General features: G+C 38.7%; 2 protein-coding genes across 2 annotated transcripts; one reads left to right on the top strand and one right to left on the bottom strand.

Moving 5' to 3' along the window:
• Positions 1-1,517: 1,517 nt before the first annotated feature.
• On the top strand, positions 1,518-6,277 carry LOC149840759 (putative nucleolar protein 5-2). The gene is made up of 10 exons (XM_090003300.1): positions 1,518-1,687; positions 1,930-2,039; positions 2,160-2,201; positions 2,276-2,455; positions 2,548-2,712; positions 3,200-3,400; positions 3,483-3,779; positions 4,232-4,432; positions 4,531-4,665; positions 5,605-6,277. The coding sequence occupies exons 2-10, from the start codon at positions 1,962-1,964 to the stop codon at positions 6,034-6,036; spliced, it is 1,731 nt and encodes a 576-aa protein (XP_089859426.1). The 5' UTR covers positions 1,518-1,687; positions 1,930-1,961; the 3' UTR covers positions 6,037-6,277.
• Positions 6,278-10,733: 4,456 nt separating this feature from the next.
• On the bottom strand, positions 10,734-17,655 carry LOC149840758 (scopoletin glucosyltransferase-like). Its single transcript, XM_090005133.1, has 2 exons — positions 17,464-17,655; positions 10,734-12,152 (listed from the first exon to the last, which is right to left on the bottom strand). Exons 1-2 carry the CDS (start codon positions 17,653-17,655, stop codon positions 10,734-10,736), a joined length of 1,611 nt encoding a protein of 536 aa, XP_089861259.1.
• Between the last annotated feature and the right edge of the window lie 6,438 nt (positions 17,656-24,093).

Raw genomic sequence — 24,093 nt, 5'->3', positions numbered from 1 at the left:
CCTTCATATTTGTGATTTATATGTAATTGCAATCAATTATTTACTTTTAGAACTCTTTATTTTTGCTTTATACATAAATTGTAATGGATTCTTTGTTTCTAAAACTCTTTGAGTTTTTATAATTTTTTCTTATGATAAACCATGTATAATTTTCATTTGCATTGTTGCGGTTGTTCATATTTTATTTGTTAGATACTTACATAAATTAAGTTGTTGCATTATTGTTACTTTTACATGTTAATTTCATATTTTAGTATTTATTTGAGATTTTTTATTTCTTATTAGTTGTTGCTTCATTAATAAAGTATTTTTTATTTATTTTTATTTATAGATAAATTTTTAAAATTTTTTAAGTTTTCAAATACCCCCAAACATTTCAGCCTAATTCATGCGCACACCAAAGTTTTCAGAGTTTGTGAATGCCTACCAAAGTTTTTACCTGAGTTAATCAAATGTCTCAAATTTAATTACCTCTAATTAATTCAGCTATAATTTTTAAAAAACTAACCAGGCTATCCACATGTCTTGCCACATGAGAATTCCTAGTTTTTAGTAAACTTTTTTTTTTCAGTTATCACAAGTCGTAAGTTTCTTTCTGACCTATAAAAAGTTGACTCTCTTTCTCTTGAGTAACCAAACATACCAGCTTAAGCTCCCATAGTCACCATCATGACAATAGCTAATTGATCTTGATTCTTGAAATAGTAAAACTTTTGTCAACTATAATCAGATTGGCATTTGGGTCAAATGAAAAATTCTTTAGTTTCGATTCAAATATTTATTGGGTCGGCTATTGAGAAATAAAACGGACTTAATTGCGCTTAGAGCTCACATAGTCACCATCATGACAATAACTAATTGATTTTGATTCTTAAAATAGTAAAACTTTTGTCAATAATAACCCCATTGACTTTTAAGTTAAATGAAAATGCATTTAGTTTTGGTTCAAATGTTTATCAGGTCAGCTATTGAGGAACCAAATGGACCCAGTTATGCTATTGGTGGGTTAATTAGATTATTGTAATTTAAGTTTTATATAAATTTTTTAAATAATTATTAATGAGTATTATGGTGTAGTGGTTAGTGTCATGTGTTTTATTGGAGAGGTCAAGGGTTTATGTGTTACGGTTCAAAGTTACTTTGTTCATATTTTTAGAATAAGAAAAAAATAGTAATTTTATTTTATTAGTTATACTAAAATGATAACTTCAAAGCATGAGTGAGGTTAACAGGAATCCTTTTCTAAGTTAGATTATGATTAGAGTCATTTGATTATCTCAAGTAAAATATTTTCGTAGGCATTTGCAGACTCTTGGAAGTTTAGTGTGCACGTGAATAAGGTCAAACCTACGAGCGTATTTGAAAATTTTTCTTTTCAAAAATATAGTTTTGAGGCTTACCCTTTAGACCTCTCTTCATTTGGTGGATCGCTTTGCCTAGCCTCAACGGTTCAGGACTTAATTTATAAGATTTTACAGTTTGAAAACCGCTGCTTAGGGTTTAGGGTTTTGTTTCCCGGGGGTGGGGGGTGGGGGGTGGGGTGTGGGGGGAGGGGGGGCTTTGGGTTTGGGGTTTCCCATTTCGGCCTCTTCAAAACGCGCGCACCCATCCATCCACCCACCCTCTCAACTCCTAAGCCTTTCGTCTCTTTCTTGCTCTTGCCTACCGAAGCCTGGATCAGTTGCAGGTCTCTCTCTCTCTCGCGCGCCTAATTTCTTCTTCCCTTTTTGCTCTGTTTTCCTTTTGAGAGACGCATTTCGATGCTGGGTTTAGTCAAGAATCTCTCCGTGATTTGATTTCCCGGAGTCTTTTGTAGTCCGTTTTGTTCCTTGGTTTGTATTTGGCATTTGTCATTTGGTGGTGGTGGAATTTGATTTGGTGGGTGATTGCTTGCTCTTGAATATTTGTTTGATGGTGGTGGTGGTGCAGGTGTTGCCTGAAGAAAAGAATAGCGAGAGAAGATGTTGGTCCTCTTTGAGACCCCAACGGGGTTTGCTCTGTTCAAGGTGTTGGATGAAGGGAAGCTCTCCCAAGTGGAGGTAGGTGTCAATCAACCAACCTCTCTCTCTCTCTCTCGTTGGGGTTATTGATGCATTCTTGAATGCGTACAAACCCTTTCCCACCTTCTTCACCATTTTCAAATATGTGGTCTTTTTCAGGACATATGGAAGGATTTTACATCGTTAGAATCTGCTAGAAAGGTCAGAATCTCTCTCTTTCAATTGGTCGGTGAGTTTGATGGGTTTCTCTTACTCCGCCTTGTTTCCTTCTCTAGGTTGTGAAGCTAAAGGCATTTCAGAAGTTTGAGAACATCCCGGATGCGTTGAGCTCCGCGACCCTGCTCATCGATAGTAAGCCGAGCAAGGCTCTGCGCAAGTTCCTGCGTGCACATTGTGCTGGTGAGGAATTGGCTGTGGCGGACGCGAAACTTGGGAACATGATAAAGGAGAAATTGGTAAGCTTTTTATGGCACTGTCTTTAATTCACTTTTTTTTTCTTCATCTTGTTTGTAAGTTTAGATGTTCATGAATTTATTGGTTCTTGCAGCAAATAGAATGTGTTCACGACAGTGCCGTGATGGAACTGATGAGGGGTGTGAGGTATCAGTTGAACGAACTCATTTCAGGGTTAGATGAGCAAGATTTTAGTCGAATGAGTTGTGGTCTGGCGCGCAGCCTATCAAGATATAAGCTAAAATTCAGTCCGGACAAGGTGATAATCACTATCCTTAACCCCGGATGTTTGTTTAACCACTGCATCGATCAGAGTTCAATATTAATTCCTGATATTGCTTATCTTTCTGTTCTTCTTATGCATTTTTTGGGACTTCTGGCTAGCTTTCTCAATTTTCTGTTAGATAGTTGGCTCAAGTGAGCCTCTATGATCTTGTCGCCTTCATTTCCTGTTAATGTTGGTAGTTGGCTTATTTGATGACGCTGCTATGCAGTTCACTCTCATGGCTCCTGCAGAGCCTGGAAGTTCTCATTTTGGTTTGTTAAATAGGAAGGGAGAATGCATCTAAGTGGATGATGATATCAATTTATAAAAGTATTTTTCTGCATACCCACGGGCGTGGGTGATAGCTATAGGAACCTAATCTCAATTTTATCTGTACTTTGTGTTCTGTCGTACTTTATAACTTGCAGAAGAGTTGGCTATATGTTAACAATCCTTTATCACCTCTTTTGTATGTTTGTAGTTGGATACCATGATCGTTCAAGCTATCGGTTTATTAGACGATCTTGACAAAGAGCTTAATACTTACGCCATGAGGGTACGTGAATGGTATGGTTGGCATTTTCCGGAGCTTGTAAAGATTGTTCAAGATAATATACTCTACGCCAAGACGGTGAAGCTCATGGGCAACCGCTCTAATGCTGCAGATCTTGATTTCTCCGAGGTAAGAGATAACATATTCTTTCAATGAGGCATGTAAGTTGGTTTGAGATGTTCATTGTTGTTTATTTCTGTGTTTTCTACAGATATTACCTGAAGAGACTGAAGCGGAGCTGAAAGCTGCAGCTATGATATCAATGGGTACAGAAGTCAGTGACCTTGATTTGATCAATATCAGATCCCTTTGTGAGCAAGTATTGTCTCTTTCAGAGTATAGAGCTACACTATATGATTATTTGAAAAATAGAATGAATACTATAGCCCCCAATCTAACTGTTCTTGTTGGGGAGCTTGTTGGTGCTCGGCTTATAGCTCATGGAGGTAGCTTGTTGAACTTAGCAAAACAGCCTGGAAGCACTGTCCAGATTCTTGGTGCTGAGAAGGTAAATGATTTTGATGAAACGATTGAAAGTTTTACCTTGCATTCTAATCTGTTTAGCTGCAGCATGCCTTTTTCCTTTTGCTAGTATTGGGTGCTCTTTTCGGTTTTCTCTTCTTGTCCTCTTATTGGTATAATTAGGACTCTGTTTCTGATGATTAGTTGTTTTCCCTAACTTGTTTAAGTGTTGAGAGCATTTTCTCTTTTTGCTTGTCCTTAACATTGTCATATTTTGACACCATTTATTGCTGAAGCCTGTAAATTGCGCTCTTCTCTTGCTATCCATGTTCTGGTTATAGCTGCATTTCCCCTCGTCCCGCCCTCTCCGGATTTTCAAGTTTTTTTCAGCCTTATCATGTATAACTTCTTAAGAGTTATGCACCATACTATATATCTTGTTGCCTGATTATCCGTAAGAGGGCTGATCCATGTGCCTGATTTCTCTTATATATGCAGGCACTCTTCAGAGCACTCAAGGCCAAACATTCAACACCAAAATATGGATTGTTGTTCCATGCCTCTTTGATCGGTCAAGCACCACCCAAATTCAAAGGTAAAATCTCTAGATCTCTTGCTGCAAAGACCGTGCTAGCAATCAGATATGATGCACTTGGAGAAAATCAAGATGCTTCTATGGGGCTTGAAAACCGTGCCAAGGTGACTAACTTTTTCCAACTTCATTTCCAATATCAATTGTTCAACCATTTGTGATGTATTTATCATTTTTCTGAGGCATTCTTCAAACTGTTAATCAGCTTGAAGCACGATTGAGGAATTTGGAGGGAAGGGAACTGGGACGTTCAGCTGGAACTACAAAAGGGAAGCCCAAGATTGAAGTCTACAGCCAAGACCGTAAGAAGGGCTCTGGATCACTATTAGCAGCTGCCAAGGTCAGTGCTCTCTTTCCATTTGCTTCATTTTCCTCTCTGCAAACCCATGGCAATTTTAGCAAAATGTTATTTTTATGGTAGTGAAATCAGTTAGCACTCTGTTCTTTTTTTTCCCTCGTTTTGATAGTTAAGTTTGGGGTTAGCTCCTGGGTGGTTCAAACCCAACACTTGTTGTTTAGGATAGTGCCAATTTGCCATCCAGCTAACTCATTGGCACCTTCACCTGCAATATTTAAAGTGTTTTGAGTCTTTAGACATCCTCGGATCATTGTTAAACACTGCCCCCCCTCCCCCCCCAACCCCCACATGAAAAAAGAAAAACAAAAAAGGAAAAAAGAAAAAGGAGTCATGGAGTACGTGGTGAGTTTCATTTTACACAGTTCTCATGGCTAGAAGGCTCCTTTGGATACCATGCTAAGGATCATCAAACTGTTGGTTTGTTTTAGTAAGATTTTGCTGAAGTTACCCCAATGCAAAGTTGGTTAAGCTTGAGCTGTGCTGCTTCATTCTCCCCCCCTTTCAGTTTTCCTAGACATGCTCTCAAAAAGGAAAATGGAGACATGTCGGCTGATCCTGATTACCAATTCCTCTGCACAAAATAATGGAGTTCGCACTCTTTAGCAGAATATATAGCGTACAGTAGCTTACTTGATGGTTAGGTCATCACTCAGATGCTAAAAAAAGATAGTCATCATTCCTTCCCTCCTATCTAACTCCTGCTCTGCCAAGGGTAGACTTCGCATAATGCAAGACTGTGACTGTGACTGTTATGAACATCGTGGAACTACTTGACACTAGCATGACCAAATTCACACAGAATTTGGATAACTCCTGACTGGAACTGTTGCTAGATGAATAGAAATCCCTGGCATCTCCCTTGATGAGATAATGCTGCTGTGAATATTTTTAACATTAACTTCTACTAATCTCTCTCTACAGACCTATAATCCTGCATCAGACTCTCTTGTTGGGAAGGCAATGGAAGTTGAAAAGGAGCCAGCAGATGAACCGATAGGGACTCCCACAAAGAAGAGGAAACATGAAAAAGTTAAACTGACAGAAGAAGACACGGGAAGGGAGACAGACACCGCAAATCAAGAACGAGAAGATGAGGAAATGCCAGAAAAGAAGAAAAAGAAGAAAAAGTATCAGAAGGAAGAGACCACAAAGGTGGAGGATGTAGCTCCTCTGAAGGAGGAAGGTGAGAAAAAGAAGAAGAAAAAGCATGCTTCATCAGAGGATGTTCATACTGCCAAGCCTGAACAAGAAGAGGGTTTAAAGAAGAAAAAGAAGAAGAAGGATCAAGCTGCTGTTCCAGAAGATGAAGAGGGAGAAAAGAAGAAGAAGGAAAAGAAGAATAGGGATGAGTGACCTTTTCAGAAAACTGAGATGGCATGGCTTACTGCACATGAGACCAAGAATAGTTGCAGTTTGCTGTTTTTGCATTTGGTATGGTTCCTCCAGGTTTTTTTTTTTTGCTGATGCAAAGTATAGATGCCTCTGGACGCTATATAGATAACTTATGTGTTCTTCATTTTGCAGTACCCTTTTTGCATTGCCCGGTTTTCATTGGGCAGAGATTGTTTTTGAACAGGATGAGCATGTTATTTTATTAAATTCTGTTAAAATGGTTTCACAAGCATACACAGCATACAGATGGTTTTAGGACAAATGAATTGCTATATGCAATCATCTTGCTTGATAAATACATCATCAGAGAAAAAATGACAGAGACAAGAAACAAATATCACGGTGTAAGGCTTTCATTTCCCTTGCAAGAAACGACCGAATTGGCATTTACGAGCCGTAGCAACGATGGATCAATACACGGACTTGCTGTGCAGGTGGTATTGTAATTGCCATGATAACCAACGCTATTATTAAAGCCACAAATAGCATCGTAAGATTTATTTCATCTTCTACCGATAGGCAAAAGAGTCTCTTCCCCATAGCCACCAATTAGGGTGGGAGGCACAAGTTACGGAGAACAAGTGATGGGTGGTCTGGAGAGATTCTTGAATTCTTATAAAAAAATTGCGTCATATGTTCAACGGGAGAATTGGTGGCATGCCAGATTCAGTTTCAAATTTGCTCATGGTTTGATCATGTCTTCCAAGTCTAATACTCATTTTTCATTCATACAAAAGTCGTTCTCTCCACTCACTATGGAAGCCACCCTTCCGCTGGTGCCAAAACTCTGGCCACAAAAATGGATCTCAGGATGAACTTTTGTTATTGGCAACAAAGAATGTTTCATCTTCAAAGGTGATCATTGTGGACCCTGAACAATGCTGTTTGAAAATACGAGGGAACGTATCTACAACTGTTGCCTAAGCCACTTGAGTTTTACTGAACCACATTTTGCATTGATCTCCGCTTGCTCATTCAGATTTTTCTACCTTTTAACTAAATGAGAGGATGCCCCAGCCAAGAGCTTGGTAATCAGTCCAGACAGCTGGGTTTGATTGTACTCGAGTTGATCAGTATTGATCTGAGACAGGATCCATTACTGGGTCCATATTTACAGTGTCTCCTTGTTAAGCATTTTGTGGTCTAAGCAGCTGTCTCCACAGGCGGTTAATTTATAGAAACTACTACAGAGGGGCTGATTGTATTTGAGAGAACTTACCATGGACATTTTGTTGGATGTACGTTTGGTTTAAAAACCAAGTCTCAGCAACTGTCTGACTCTCATTCTGGTGATAGTTTCTTTGATAGTGGTAAAAGAGTAGTGCAAGTGGTAGGTTGAAACTGGTGGAAGGTGTTCTCTCATTTTGTTGCTAATGCAACTTTTTTATATTGACTATACTTGTATAATAAGTTGGACTGGGATGATCAATGCTAAAGTGGTATCTGCCAAGAAATTACCTGACTGATTCTCTCATGAACTTTAGCTGGTCAAGGTCTTCTCCAATTCACCAAACACTCGCAGAACTAGAATTAGGAAAACAAATTGCCTTTGAAGTTTTACAAGGAGATGCAAAAGTTGCAGTCTCAATACAGGAACACGTTTTGGTTTTTCTGCATTTCATAGGAACTGGTTTCCAGCAGGATTATCTTGGAAAACGTTTGTGTGGTCTTCTGATTTTAGTCCTACAGCATGCCACATAAATCACAAATGACATTGGAATCTAAAGGTAATATGAGGATCATGTTTCTAGCATTCATGATATCAAGGTTAATTTTGTATGTCTGAACTTTATTGGCCTTTTGAGGGGTGTTGATCTCTCTGTTTGCATGGGTGGACCATACGAAGCTTGGCAGTAGTTGCTCCCCTCCTCTCCTAACTGTTTGAAATAAATAATAAGACTGCTATTGGTCCTTTAGGTGTTTTTGTCACGAAGCTACAACATGTATGGCACAGATGGGCTCCACCTATAACTAAAGTTCCACTTAGTTAATATACTATGGGCATTTAGCTTGCTGTTATGGGCTGGTTTCTTTCATGAAGTCATGAATATTCTCTAGTTTATTCTAATTTAAATTCAATTTTACAAATAACGGAGGGCTTTTTCTTAGAGGTACTGCATGAAGTTCCCTGTATTCGGCTAGCAGGGTGCCGCACCCGCGTCGACGCGACTCGACGCGGGTGCGGCACCGAGTGTGGTCAACCCGATCCTGGGTGTGTTGACCGCACCCAGGATCATTTAGGTTCATTTTTTTTTTGGATTTTTTAAAAAAAAAAAAAAAACATTGCTCTATGAAATGTGCTGCGAAATTTAAAAAAAAAAAATCCTGCTGACAGTTGCTTGCTGCTGCTCTTGTTTTATAAAGGGGAACTTTTAAAACCATCTAAAATTGAAGAGCCTTTTCAATCCAGATCCTTCTTTTTCGTAAAGGATTTTCTCTCTCCATAATAAATGATAATGATGGTGGTAGCCTTGCTGGCTATTAGTATTCACTGTTCTCCTGCTCTAGCTGTAGCCTTGTGTAGACCTCTCTTTTCCACATGTCCAATCCAATAAATTTCTTTTAGCTGTCGTGCAGCTGTATATAAAATGAAATTTGAAGAATCCTATGGCGTGGCAGTGGAGTTGTAGGTCTCATGAAGACTCTCTCTCCAACAAACCGCATCAAACCTTGCACTTATATTTTTTTTCGTGAAGACTAGGGAGTTTCAGACATGATTGAATCATGACAGTCAGCAGAACGCAGCAAGCTGGGTCGATCAAATTGCCAATCCTTTCGTTTCATCAATTGTCCCGTTGCCTCAAAGTACACAACAAGCAGAACGTGGGTAACGAGTCTTCAAACAAACACACCAGCAAAAAAAATTGGACCCCGACCCGCGTCGGGGGAACCCCCGACCCCCTTATATATATATATCAAACTAAAATAAATCAGTAAGTCGAAAAAATTGGTTTGAGAGCTTGAAAGGGGGTTGATCCGATTATGGATAAGACCCTAGGTTGATATCCATCAAGTTTAAATTAGTCTAGGTTTTTATCTCTAATGAGTTTCACCACTGTACTGATCCGGAGTGGATGATATCTATGCATGTGCACTGATCGAACGTGCACTCGATCAAGGATTCTGAACTCAATGCAGGTTATTTACTTAATTTTGCATGAAAGAACTGATATTTATGTTGATATTTCTCTCAATTGTGGACTATACTATCAGTATAAGAAAGTTGAAAATAGAAAATAATTGTTGTTCAAAATAAATGCATATGGTGTATGAAAAATATCAAAAACTTTTCTGAGAAAATTATTCTCGAAATGATGGACCATTTTTTTGGTTTAATGGTTGTGGATATGTGGTCAATTTGTAAAAAAAAAATTATTGTTAGTGTATAAATTTTATTTAATCATGTATGATATGTTGTTAGTGAAAAACAATGAAAAATTTAAATTCGGTTTGCATATTTCTGGCCACTCGAATGCACTTTACCCCCTAATATGCCTAACCAACCTGACATACGTTCGGTAAATCATTTGTATCTCTCTTGTTTAGAGAAATTTTTATGAACGATTTACTGTGTTGGAAAGCCAAATTTTTTTTTACATAATATATAAAATTTTGACCTTTGTTCTAAGACTGTGCACAAAACAGTGAGAGTCAAAACAAAAAAGTATGGGCAAGCACTAAACCGATCATATTTCCTTTGTTTGAAAATTTTTTTATAAGCGATTTATGGAATCAGAAAGCTGGAAAAAAATCTACATTCTGTGAAAAACTAAGCTCTATTCTTAGACTGTAAAAAATACTGTAACAGTCAAAACATTAGGTCAGTTTGCCGAACCGACTAAGGACCACAACAACATTGTATGCAATGCAAGAATGGATTTTGAATTTCATTTCTAAAGATTTATTGAACCTATGCATATCTTTTGTCATTAAGAATTTGAGAAAGTGATATATTTTGTAGGCAATATTAGTCATAAGAGCATGATAAGTGATAAATATGATTATGGAGTCTTACTCTCATTGATATACATGAAAAAATATGTTATTTAAATAACTCTTGAAATTGTTTTATTCCTGAACATAGTGTGATTGGATATGTAAATGTTGATGTAGTGGATTCAAAATAAAGACTAAGAACCAAGTTTTATTCAACTTGATAGGACATATATTGAAATGAAACATGTTTGATTGATTTAAAAGATATATCATGTTAGTACATAGATGATTCATGACCAAACATGATTATCTTGATATATCAGCTTTTAAAAAATCATAGTAAAATCATAATATTTTGAAAGTACTGGCAATAATACGCGGTGCAAACAAGAAAAATGACCAAAAATACTAAGACTTGATAAGAAGTTTTGAGCTTATCTTTAAAGATAACAGCAACATCGTTAAATTGTAGTCTCTTAATGCGACAACCAAAATGGTTTTATACAAGCCATTCATAAATAACAAAATATTTAACAGCCTTCTTGGCGTTAATTTCATCTTTGCTGTAGTTCTCTGAACTTAAAGGTAACAAAATATTCAATAAAAACTTGAATTTATTGAGAGCCCCAACAGGGAGATTACACATCTTTACTAGCTAGAAGTAGATCCCACATGTGCTACTCTGGATCTCCAAGAACTTTCTCACAATGTACGTGAATTCACTAAACAAGACTGCCAATACTGTTCAAAATGAAATTCATGTTGAGAGTAGAAGAACCACCATCGATAGACTTGCGTACCCTCTCACCAAGCTCTTTGGCTCTCTCTCTCATTTCCCTCGCTCCTTGTCCATCATCCAAAACCCTTGTCACGGCCCTCTCTATTTGCTCACGACACACCAACTCAACCTTCCCTTCTCCAGTAAATCCCATGACGTGTTTGTTCCCAACTGCTATGGCAACTCGAAGGACATCCACCAGCAACTTCTCATTGATGGGTTGTTCTGCAAACATGGGCCATGTTATCAATGGCAGACCAGCACTGATACCTTCCATGACAGAGTTCCATCCACAGTGGGTCATGAACCCTCCCACTGCAGAGTGTGAGAGTATGAGCAGCTGGGGTGCCCACCCTGTGATTATCAACCCTCTCACCTTCACCTTCTCCTGCAATTCATCCACAAAGCTTCTGCTTAAACTTCCCCTGATCACCCAAATGAAAGGGTGATGTGAGGCTTCAAGGCCCATTCCTACCTCAATGAGTTGCGGTTCTGAAAGCGAAGTAATACTACCGAAGCAGACGTATATCACAGACCTAGCCTCCTTCGAATCCAACCATCTCAAGCATTGATCTTCGTTGATGGAGGACGATTTCTTGCCTTTCTCTTCTCTGTTCATCCCAAGTGGATCGGTGAGAGAAAGGGGACCGATGGTCCAGACAGGCTTGCCGGTTGCCTTCTTGTATTGTTCAACGTAGGCCGACTCCATCTCGTATGAGGTGTTGAAAATGGCACCATCACTGGCTTTCTCTGCCAATTCATATTCCTCAAAAAGTGCCTCCATGCCTAACTGGCTGTCACCTCCACCCCCAGGCATTAGAGATCTTGTTATCTTCACCTCATGAGACAAACCGGGGACCGCAAACTCTTCTTCATCAGAGACAAGTCCTTCATGGGGTTTGTGGAGTTTGATCCACATAATAACGCAGTAGCTGAAACAAGAGGTCACGTGAAAGGTATACCTTGGTATGTTCAGCTTCTGTGCTACTTGTAGGGTCCAAGGGAAGAACATATCTGAAATGATGCAGTTGGGAGGGTCTTTCAGAGCAAAATCTTCAAATGTCTGATGAAGAATCCTGGTGGCCACTATGAACCTCATGCACATCTCGGTGGTGGTTGTGGAATCTAGATTCTCACAGTTTTCTGGCAACCCTGCTTCTTTTGAAGGGAATGGGAGGTGGGCTATTTTCATATCCAAGCCCGAGGATCTCGACCATTCCAGCACCGAGTCATATCTGTTGGAATTGAGTGGCGTGGTGACCATGGTGACTCTACAGCCGTGGCTAGCAAGGATCCTGGCAGTGTATATCATGGGATTCATGTGGCCTTGTGCCATCATAGGGAAAAGTACCACATGGGGATGCTGTTGGAGATTATGGTTTTCCATAGGACCCAACACTACTAGTGATCAGTGACAGACTTCCTCTTGATCTCTAAAAACGGGATATATACCCATAAAACTATATGACGTGCTAATTTTTATGAGAAATTGCTCTTGAATTTTTGAAGCTGGCAAATCGGAGAGAGAGAGAGAGAGAAAGTGAGAGAGACTTCTGCCCGATCTCTATCCCGACAGGTGGAAATTCATCAGGAAGACAGATGCCTTGTGTCGGTTAATCTGTATGGTATTCTTAAGTAGGAATTTATGAAAAAAAGGACGTCACTCTGTCAATAATGAGCTTCCATCTGAAAAACAATGCACTCATTTTAAATGTCTTCAAACAAAAGTATCAATCTAAACTGTACGATCCATTAAACTCGTAAAGAGCTTGTTCAAACTCATAAAATAAGTTTGGCAAACCGAACATGAAGAGTAGGCGTTCAGTTGTACTTGGCTTGTATAAACTCACTAATCAACAATAAATATATTTTAAATATATCTTACATCATATAATAATAGTGTGTAACACAAATTAATGATTCTTCTCAAACACAAATTAATGATTGAATTCTTTTCTTTCCCTGAAAAGAAAAACCAGTTTATAATTGAAATAATATGTTTGGTTGCATTTGAACTGACAGCTCCTACCAACCACGTGGAGTCCCAATGTTGGTTGCATCTCATGTGATTTGGAATCACATGAAATGGAATCACATGTGAGTTGAACATATGATTTCAAATCACATTTCAACTCACATGAGTACACTTCAAATTTGATTCCAAATCACATTCAGTTTCTTATTTGCATGAGATTTCAAATCACATGTAGTCTTTTCACATTCACGTAAAAGCTATTAACTCCTCGCTATTAACCACTAGCCCATTACTTGTAGTGTTCAACCTGGTCACATATGAGTTGAACCCAAACCCGAAATATCCAACACCTAGCACTAACAGTGATCAATGATAGACTTCCTCTTGATCTCTAAAAACGGGATACCCTTCACACTATAGGACGTGCTCTTTGTATGAGAAATTGCTCTTGAGTTTTGGGAGATGGCAAACGGAGGGAGAGAGAGAGAGAGGCTTCTGCCCGATCTCTATCCCGGCAGGTGGAAATTCATGAGATGCCTTTGCAGAAGGGAGGATGATCTCTAGAAGTGTATGGTATTCTTAATTGAAATTTATGAAAAAAAAAAGACGTCAACGGTCAATACTGAACTATCTTCTGAACAATAATGCACTAATTTCAAACGCCTTCTTTAAAAAAAAGAAGAAAATATTTTGGAATCTAAACCGTACGCTCCATTAAATTGAAATAGTTAAAACTTTTTGGACTTTTCTTTCCGACAGTGCATTGTTTCTCTTGGGAAAATCCTATTGGAATGAAGGGTGTGGTGACCATGGTAAGTCTACAGCCATGTATAGCAAGAATGGTGGATGCATTATATCATGGGTTTCATGTAGTGTTGTGCCATTAGAGGGAAAATGACAACATGGGGTGGTGGTGTTGGAGACGATGGTCTTCCATGAGAATTGAACCAACACTAATGAAGAACTTCCTCTTGATTTCTGAAAATGGGATGCGTTTAAAACTACAGGACATGTGCTCTGTTTTATGGGAATTTGCTCTTTGAGTTTTGGGAGCTGTCAAACGGAGAGACATAAAGGTTTCTGTCCCATCTCTGTGTCCCAGCAGTTAAGAACGATGCCCTTGCACAAGAAAAGACAAAAACCTACATCAAATAGATATTCCAATGAACAGTCCAACCTACCCTTATTTCGTCTGTCTTTATACTATTCTTAAAAGAAATTTATACAAAAATGACGTCACGTGCAAATAAGGTGACATTGCACACTTTAAGTGTGCCGCTGCACTTGACTGTCCTGTCAGCTGTGGGGCCCAATGAAGGGCCCATAAGGTGCAAAGGCACATTAAAGTGTGCAATGTGATTGCACCTGATCTGTCGCCTTCAATTAGGCACGAATGAACTCATTTTAAATATCATTTTTATCCACGTTGATAACACCTTTGCAATTTGGCCGACATTAGAGACCATTGATCAGGTGCAATCACATTGTACACTTTAGTGTGGGTCTGCACATATCCGCCTACCATCTTCTGTTGGGCCTCACAACTGACGGGCTGTACCCCAGAGATGGACAGTGGTCAGGTGCAGTGGCACACTCAAAGCGCACCATTGGGAAAATAATGGTGGTTGTGCGCTTCATTAAATTAAAATAATCATCTCATGGATTAATTAAAACTTTTTAGGACTTTTCTTGGTGCTGAGTGCCTACAGTTTATCGCTCCTCTTGGGAAAATCACGTGTTCTCCTTTTTGCGACATTTTACCAAGGGTTCAATGTTCTAAAAAACATTTCATGACTCATTAATATCAAATATTATCTGCTTCCGTATCTTGTCAAATTTTTAGCATTAGCAGAAAATGTTGTTGGGCCAATCCCCTGTAGATGGGACAAGTTCTCAGTCACTTGATTAAATTCCCCTTCTTTTTTCATGAAGATCCAGATTTTTTGTTTGAGTTTGATGAGATAAAGGAATCTAGATCTATTGGTTATGCTATATTGTTGCTCTTATTTTTTTTCCCTTTGTAATGTGGAAAGTGTGTATTATTATTTAATGTGGAATGTTTGTTTTTTTGCTTATTTTTATTTTTGACAAATAATAATGGTGGTGGTGGTGATGATGACGACTGTTCGGTGAGGCTAGTGGTTGTGGTTCAGGTGGTTGGGACACAGCAGTGAAGAAAAGGAACCATAGATTCCTTTTTATGTAGAGATTGTTAAGTCTGAGAATGCTTAAATGTATACGATACAAGATTGCATATACTATTATTTTCTTTTTGTGTAGAGATTTTTACATCTGCGAATGCTTAAATGTATATGATACAGGATTGCATATACAAGAAATTTTGCTATTATTTTCTTTGCTAGGATGAAGAGGAACAGGCAATTTCTGCTAAATATTGACTGGTAATGGAAATTAAGATCCGGTTTGTTATCCAAGACATCCTTTCAGCATAGCGAATGCTTCCCCAGATGGAGCTACATGCTGAAGCTGTTTTACGAAAAAATAGTCGGTTAGCAGATAATGTGCTAATTGTTAATGTCCTTCTTGTTTAGGAGTTTGACGTAACGTTATTTTTTGCTGAACCATCTTATTGATTTTTTCTTACTTGATTTAGGAGTTCGACCAGGTACCATTTTTTTTCTTACATGATTCAGTCTGGATGCGACCCAAACCGCGTTCGGTCTGGGTTGCACCAACCCGGTTCGGTCTGGGCTAGACCCAGATGGACTGGTATGATCGTCTATAAGAAAAAAAATAGGACGGAAGGGGCACTACCCCTTCCGTCCCTCCTTTTCTTTTCAAACACATAGGGGCCGGCGCCAGAGCCAGCCCTCTCTCTGTTGTAGAGGGGCCGGCCACCGGCGTCGACTGACAGACCCTCTCTCTCTCTCTCTCTTGCTCTCGGCAACAATGTTTTTCTTTATTTTATGTTATTTTCTGTAACTCACCGACAGCCATGGCTTCCGGCTCTCAGTTTGATCAGAAAAACAAGAGGAAGAAGAGGAGCCTTAGCCACGTCGCCGACCACCAAAATTCTAGTAATCTTCCACTGCAATTAGTTTCGCCTTCACTCTCCTCTCGATTTTCTTTTTTTACTACCATGCTCGATCGATAGTGGCACACCCTGAGGGTTTTTATAGCCCTCATGGTGGGTAAGGATAAACCTCCCCCTCCCCCAGCCGTTACAGGGATGGTGGTTCCCCCTTTATCCTTTTTTTTTTTAAATTCCTCTCCTACCCCCGATGAAATTGTTGAGTGTCATTTTACAATATGAGATCATTTATGAGGCCACCCTTGTTCCTTTTTGATGATCTTGTTAAGTGCGCAACTGATAAATGATAAAGAAAATGTACAAAATGAAGATGAATGAGGAGGAGGACTTTATATATGGGTGTTTCACCACCCGTAGTCACTTGTCAGTTAATTCATTCCTCTAGCAACAACATAACAAGTTCCAAAATTCATGTCTCAAACATCCTCACATCATTGTAACTCTTGAAAAGATAACAGCCAAATGAAGCCTACTTTCTGGTTAAAGCAACATGACCAACATCATCTAACCCAAATTACAAAGAACCATTTTGCCTTCAATAGAAGAAAGAAAATAGAGAAAGAAAACTCAATAATACTAAAAAAAATCCACAAATGAACAATGAGAGACACATTTGGGCCAACAGCAACATACATTTCCTAAAGGCAAGTATCCTAAGAACAAGATTACATCAAACTCTCCCCATTGCGAGAACAATTTGGGCCAGAACAATTTCATGCGCTTAAAGATACAAAGCTAACACTACAAGAAAAATGTTATTTAACAATGGAAATTTGCGACGGAAATAATTCATCGTAATGTTATGATGAATTAGCGAGAGAAAACTATCCGTCCCTAAAATTAGAATTAGTGCCAGCAACATACATTGCTCTCCTAGGAACAAGATTACATCTAACAAGAACCACACTCACACGATAATATGAACCAAACTCACGATACACCATATAAACTCACACAAACACAAAGCTTATTTAACGTGGTTCGGTAATTACCTACATCCACGATAACCTCTGATCTATTCAAAAACTTTGAATAGAGGCTCTCTTCTTATTGCCTTTATATAGATTACAATGAGAGTCCAATACATCTAGATTAGTCATAGAATTAGGAACACTAATCTTAGCTGGAGACCTTTCCTCTCTATCACAATCTTTAGGATTAGGTAAGCTCAGCTGGACACTAGTAGAAGACGGTTTATGGACTATTATCAAAACCGACTTATTGTGATCTTCATTTGTGGCATTAGATGTCTTTCTCTTCAGCTGGACTTTAATGTGAGAGTCCAATGGGAAAGCCATTGGGGTGATTGATCCATACAGAACATTATCTCTAACAGCCCCCCGCAAACACAATGAGCTTGGGCATACATTGAGTTTGAACCACAATAAGGAAAAACGTTGAGACGATAAGGGTTTGGTGAACAAATCAGCAAGTTGATCATGAGTATGCAAATACCGGACTTGTAACTCCTTCTTGGCGACTTTGTCACAGACAAAATGAACATCGATTTCAATCTGTTTGGAGTGCGAGTGAAAAATCGGGTGAGAGGCAAGGTGCATCGCCAATGTTGTCACACCAGATGATTGGGGGAGGACTAGAAATGACCAGTTCGTGCAGGAGATAAACAACCCATGTAACTTCGGCAACAGAGCTAGAGAGAGCGAGATATTCGGCTTCGGTGCTTGAGCGAGAGATGGTAGTTTGCTTTTTGGAGCTCCAGGATATCAAGTTAGGACCAATGAACACCGCATAACTACTTGTAGATTTTTTATCATCTGGGCAGTTGGCCCAGTCCGCATCGGTGTACACTGAGAGGTCAAAATTAGTGGAACGAGTCATATTCAACCCATAAAAAATTATGGACTTTAGATAGCATAAAATATGCTTTACTGCCTGCCAATGATCAATAGTGGATCAATGCATGAACTAACTCACTTTATTCACTGCAAACGAAACATCAGGCCTAGTTAAAGTAATATTGCAAGGCACCCACAATATTGCAATATAATGTGGGGTCCTCAAAGGCAGTACCACTGAAAGCAGACAATAAAAGATTAGTGGCCATAGGGGAAGTGACGGGTTTGTCGCCAAGCATGTTAGTCCGAGTGAGAAGCTCCAAAATATACTTGCGCTGACAAAGAAGAAACCCAGTGGGAAGAGAAATAACTTTGACTCCTAGAAAGAAATGAAGTGGTCCCAAATCCTTGAGGGCAAATTCATGGCCCATATCAGATATAAGAGAACAAAATTTAGGAGGAGAGTTCTAAGTCACGATAATATTATCCACGTAAATTAACACAAAAATAAAAACAAGAGAGCTCCAAAAAATAAAGAGAGAAGTGTCCGTCTAGGAACCAACGAAGCCCCTGCCCAAGAGAAAAGTGCTAAGCTGGTGAAATCATGCACGAGGAGCTTGTTTAAGGCCATATAAAGCATGTTTGTAACTTGCACACATAATGAGGAAACAAAAGATCTTGAAAGTCAGAAGGTTGCGCTATATAGACTTCTTCATTAAGAACACCATGGTGAAAGGCATTTTGAACATCTAGTTGTTGAATCGACCAGTTGTGTCCAGTTGTTAGAGCAAGAACAATGCGAATAGTAGTGGGTTTAACCACTGAACTGAAAGTTTTAAAATAATTCACACCTTCTTATTTGAAACCTTGGCAACAAGACGAGCTTTAAAGCATTCGAGGCAATCGTCAGACCATCTTTTAACCTTATAAATTCATTTGCAACCAATAACATGATGGTGAGAAGGAGGAACAAGAACCCAAGTGTCATTTTTAATCTGTACATTAGACCCTGAGTACATAGCTTACTGCCACCGGGGATCTTGATTGGCTATGGTGAAGGAGGTACATTCCATATCCTGGGTTAGTTCATAGAGAAGGGCGACAAGAAGGGAATGTTTAGCAGAGAGGTAAAGTTTGGGTTTGTGAGTGTCATCCATGGTTCGAGTTATCATGTGATGGGTGTGGATTGGTTCCAGAGAAGGAGAAGACACCAATACAGTAGGAACAATGGACAAGACGAGATTGGTAGAAGGAAAGGGGGATGGAGGTGAAGATGGGTCCATGGGAATTGGTAGGGGAAGGGAGGGTGGTGGGGAAGAAGTAGAAGGGGAAGGTGGAGATATAGGAGCAGCTGGAGGACGGTTGAAAGGATGGGGTATGGCAGTCGGAATGAGAGTAGGAGACTGAGAGACTGTGGAGGGGACAATAAAGAGATGACCGATTTGAGAGAAATGAAAACGGGATTCATCAAAGACAATATGCCAGAAAATAATAAGTTTGAAGGTGGTCTTGTTGAGACACACATAGCCCTTGTAGTAGGGACTATAGCCCAAGAACATGCATAGGATGGATCGAGCATCGAGCTTATGATGGCAATAAGGTTGGAGGCAAGGAAAACTAAAACAACCAAAAATGCGCAAAAAATTGTAATCAGCAGGTTGTTTGAAAAGAAGTTCTGAGTTTTATGAGCAATTGTGGTCGAAGGGAGTCCATTAATGAGGTATACTGCAGTTTGAAAAGCATAAGGCTAAAATTTCAAAGGAACTTCAGCATGGGCCATGAGCGTGCAGCTAACATCGACGATGTGTCAATGTTTTGGTTCGGCGTTGCCATTTTGTTCATGTGTGTGAGGGCAAGAGACCCGGTGGCCAATCCTACATGCTTGCAGATAGGTATAAATATTACGATACTCACCTTCCCAATCAGTATGAAGAAATTTAATCTTACCATTACAAACATTCTCAACATGAACCATGAATTGCTTAAAAACATCAAGCAGTTGCGATTTTTGATGTAGCATATAGATCCAACAATATCGAGAATATGCATCTTGGAAATGGACTTAATAACGTTCATTATTAACTGAAGAAATAGGGGCTGGTCCCCAAACATCAGAAAAAATTAAATCCCAAAGTTTAGATACTCGATGAAAGGAAGAAACAAAAGGCAAGTTATGACTCTTGTCGATTTGACATGCCTCACAAACTTTATTTTCAAACTATTTTTGAAAAGGTAAATGAAACTGACGAAGTACATGTTGAACAATTTTGGAAGGATGACCAAGGCGTTGATGCCATTGATCAAACATGGTGTGTTCACCCACCATTGCTTCTTTATTCCATCATGCTTGAAGAGAAATTCAATAAAAGCCTCCATCACTCTTTCTGTTGGCTAGAAGTCTCTCTGAAGCCTTGTCCTCGATATAATAATAATCAGGATAAAACTCAACAAATAAGTTATTATCTCTAGTCAATTTGTTGATCGACATCAAATTCTTTGTTATATGAGGAACATGCAACATATCTTTGAGAAGAAAGTGAGCTTTAGGAAAATGAATCATACCAACATTATGAATTTACAAACCTGAGCCATTGCTGACTTTCAGAGTGTCATTGCCTTGATATTCAAAATATAGAAACATGTTGTTAAGATCATTGTTGACGTGGTGAGTGGTGCTAGAGTCAGGGTACAAAGAATCATCATCATACATCATTAGGGCAACATGATAGGTTTGCGAAGAGCTCGATTCATAAAGCAAGGTGTATGGAAAACACTTCCTCCCCGTGTGACCCAGTTTATCACATGCTTGACAAATGACTTTGTTTGATTGATTTCCATTACTTTCATAGTTTTGTTCACTTTGAGTTTGATTAGAGTTTGCAGAATATCCTCTATTTCTTCTCCTATAACCGTCATGATTTTCATTATTATTCTTGCCACTATAGCCACCCCTCCAATTCGAATTTTGATTTTGATGGGTAATAAGATTAGTTGTGGCCATGGTCACATCAGAAACCAACTCATTTTCACTTAATTGCACTTCATGAATCAACAAAAGCCCATGAAGTTCATTAAGTGTGATAGGTTCAATACGAGTAGTAATGACTGTACTGAACAAATTGAATTCAGAAGGTAGGCCACAAAGAATATGAGCCATCAAGTCATCTTTAGAGACTGGCTTGGCGACAATGGCCAGTTTATGTGAATTTTTTTTGCATCCTGTATATATTCCTTAACACTTTGAGAGCCTTTCTTTAATTCAAATAGATGATTTTTTTTTCTTTGCTCTCTTACTCGATGAGTGGTAGGGGAGGCACACCATGAGCATTTTTATAGCCCTCACGGTGAGTGAGAATAAACCTCACCCCCCCCCCCCCTCGGTTGGTTGTGGGGGGTGAAGTTTACCCTCATCCCCCCAGCGATTACAAGGGAGGCAGTTCCTAGGGAACTGCCTCCCTTATCCCTTTTTTTTTAAATTCTTCCTCCCCAGCAAAATCATCAGAGTGGTTTTACAGTTCTACCCCTCTTAGAAGAAGATTCGTCATGAATCTTACCTGCAAACAATTATAGAAATTGTGCACAAATGTTTAATTTATGCTCCCATGTGGCCTCATTTTTGTTGTGATGATCCCATCTGACTAATACCAGTGATATCTCTGTGTTTTTCAGCTCTGCACTTTCGCATCCAAGATTTCTCACTCATGCTCAGATCATTCTGGATTTCCACTATTGACTCAACTGCATCGAGTATATAAGAGAGATCAGGCACATACTATCGTAACATAGAGACATGAAATACATTATAAATTCGGTACAAGGAAGGTGGCAAAGCTAACCGGTATGCCATTTTATCAACTCTCTTGAGTATCTCAAAGGGTCCAATATATCTTAGACTCATTCTTTCTCTTCGACCAAAGCGCATAATTCCCTTAAAGAAAGATATCTTCAAAAATACATGATCACCTTGATCAAATTCTAACTCGCGATGTCTTTGGTCCATATAACTTTTATATCAACTTCATGATGCCAGAAGATGCTCTCAAATAAATCTCACTTAGTATGTCATACGCTGCACCATTTCAAGCCCTAACAATCTTTTTTCTTTGACCTCATCTCAACACAAGGGTGTTCGATACATTCGACCGTACAGTGCCTCAAATGGAGTCATGTCTATGCTTGCCTGAAAGCTATTGTTGTAGGCAAACTTTATCCGAGGTAGGATGCCATTTCACAAGTTATTATACTATAAAGTACATGCTCAAGACATGTCTTCTAGGGTCTAAATGGTTCGCTCTGACTGTCCATCTGTTTGAGGGTGAAATGTCATACTCATTTTTAACTGTGTCATCATTGCCTCTTGAAAACTCTGTCAGAATCATGACGTAAACTTAGAGCCTCTATCTGAAATAATTGAATCGGGTACTTTATGAAGTCTGACTATCTTTCTCATAAAAAGTTGGGTCAACTAGTCACAAGTATGAGTCATCTTACAAGCCAAAAAGTGAGTTGACTTACTTAGCCTATGTACAATCACCCATACTGAATCCATCTCATTTTTGGTTTTTGAAAGTCATGAGACGAAGTTCATAGTAATATCTACCCATTTTCATTTAGGTATGAAAAGTAGTTGTAGTAGTCCTTCGAGTCATTAGTGTTCAATCTTCACTTGCTGGTATACCGGACATTTGCATATAAACTCAACAATATCTCTCTTTATTCCACTCCACCAAAATGTATCTTTAAGATCCTGATATATTTTGGTACTGCCAGGGTGGATGGCATATCTAGAGTGGTGTGTCTCATCCAACAGCTAATTCCTGAGCTGATCGCCCTTAGGAATACACACTCTATAACGAAATCTAAGAAGTCCCTGATCATCAACTTTGAAGTTTGACTCCTCACTTTTCAAATTTTTTTCTAACTTGGGCCAACTTCGGATCTAAAGGTTGTTTTTTCTTAATTTGCTCCCATAATTTTGACCTCAACGTGATTTTCATAAAAAATAATCGACCTAGTAAGCATCAAGCTTTTGCTTTCTGATATGCGACTGAAGAAAACAAATCTCAATCTGCGAGTCTGGCCAATGCTCCTAACTTTTTGCTAAGAGCGTGAGCGACTACATTTGCCTTTATCGGGTGATATTTCAGCTTGAAGTCATAATCTTTTAAAAATTCAAGTCATCTTCTTTATCTCAAGTTCAAGTCTTTCTACAAAAATAAGTATTTGAGGCTTTGATGGTCAGTAAAAACTTTAAAATGTTAATTGTATAGGTAGTATCTCCATATCTTAAGGGTGAATACCACTGCCGCTAGCTCCAAGTCATGTGTTAGATAGTTGACTTCATGTATTTTCAGTTGGCGAGATGCATAAGCTATCATCTTACCATACAGCATCAGAATGTAATTCAATCCCTTATGAGAAATATCACTGTAAATAGTGAAGCTTCTAGATCCAGAAGGTAAGACCAAAACTCGAGCAGTGGTCAAAGGATTCTTTATCTCTTAAAAACTCTTCTCACACTTATCATTCCACTCGAACTTTATGTCTTTCTTAATGATTTTTTTCATTGGAGCTTCTAACACAGAAAATTCTTCCATAAATCGTTGATAGTATCCAATCAATCCCAATAAACTATGAATCTCTATAGGATTTTTGGAACTAGCCCAATTAGTGACTGCTTCAATATTCACATGGTCTACCATAATTCTCTCTTTAGATACAATATATCCAAGGAAGGACACTTGCTCTAATCAAAATGCACACTTTAAAAATTTGGCATAGAACTGATGTTCTCTGAGTGTCTATAGAACAATCCTCAGATATTCCCCGTGTTGCTCCCTTATGGTTGAATAAATAAGAATATCATCAACAAATACTATCATGAACTTATCTAAATATGGTCTGAAACTCTGTTTATCATATCCATAAAGGTCGTTGGTGCATTGGTTAGACCAAAAGGCATGACTAAAAATTCATAATGGTTGTATCTTGATCTGAATGTCGTCTTAGCCATATCTCCTTCTTTAATTTTCATCAGATAATAACTTGATCTCAGATCCAACTTTGAGAAACATGCAACTTCTTAAAATTGATCAAAAAAGTCATCAATCCATGGCAATGGATATATATTCTTGATTGTCACTGCATTCAATTGTCATTAATCTATACACATTCATAGTGATTTGTCCTTCTTTTTAACGAACATAATTGGAGCATCCCAAGGAGATACCGATGGTCGTATAAAACCTTTCTCCAATAATTCTTGCAGTTACTCTTTGCATTCCTTAAGTTCTGTAGGTCCCATCTGATAAGGGACCTTTGAAATGGGTGTTGCTCCCGAAATAAGATCAATCTGAAACTCAATCTTTCGATTAGGTGGGAGACCTGGTAGTTCCTTTAGAAAAACATCAACATATTCTCAAACAATATCCATATCTGATATGGTGAGGTCCTCTCTCTTGTCGGTCTTCATGTAGGCTTG

This window comes from Nuphar pumila, chromosome 4 (assembly GCF_984573655.1).
Source record: "Nuphar pumila chromosome 4, dmNupPumi1.hap1.1, whole genome shotgun sequence".
Classification (NCBI taxonomy): Eukaryota; Viridiplantae; Streptophyta; class Magnoliopsida; order Nymphaeales; family Nymphaeaceae; genus Nuphar; species Nuphar pumila.
Note: the sequence above shows the minus strand (reverse complement) of the source record. Positions and strands in the feature narration are given on the sequence as shown.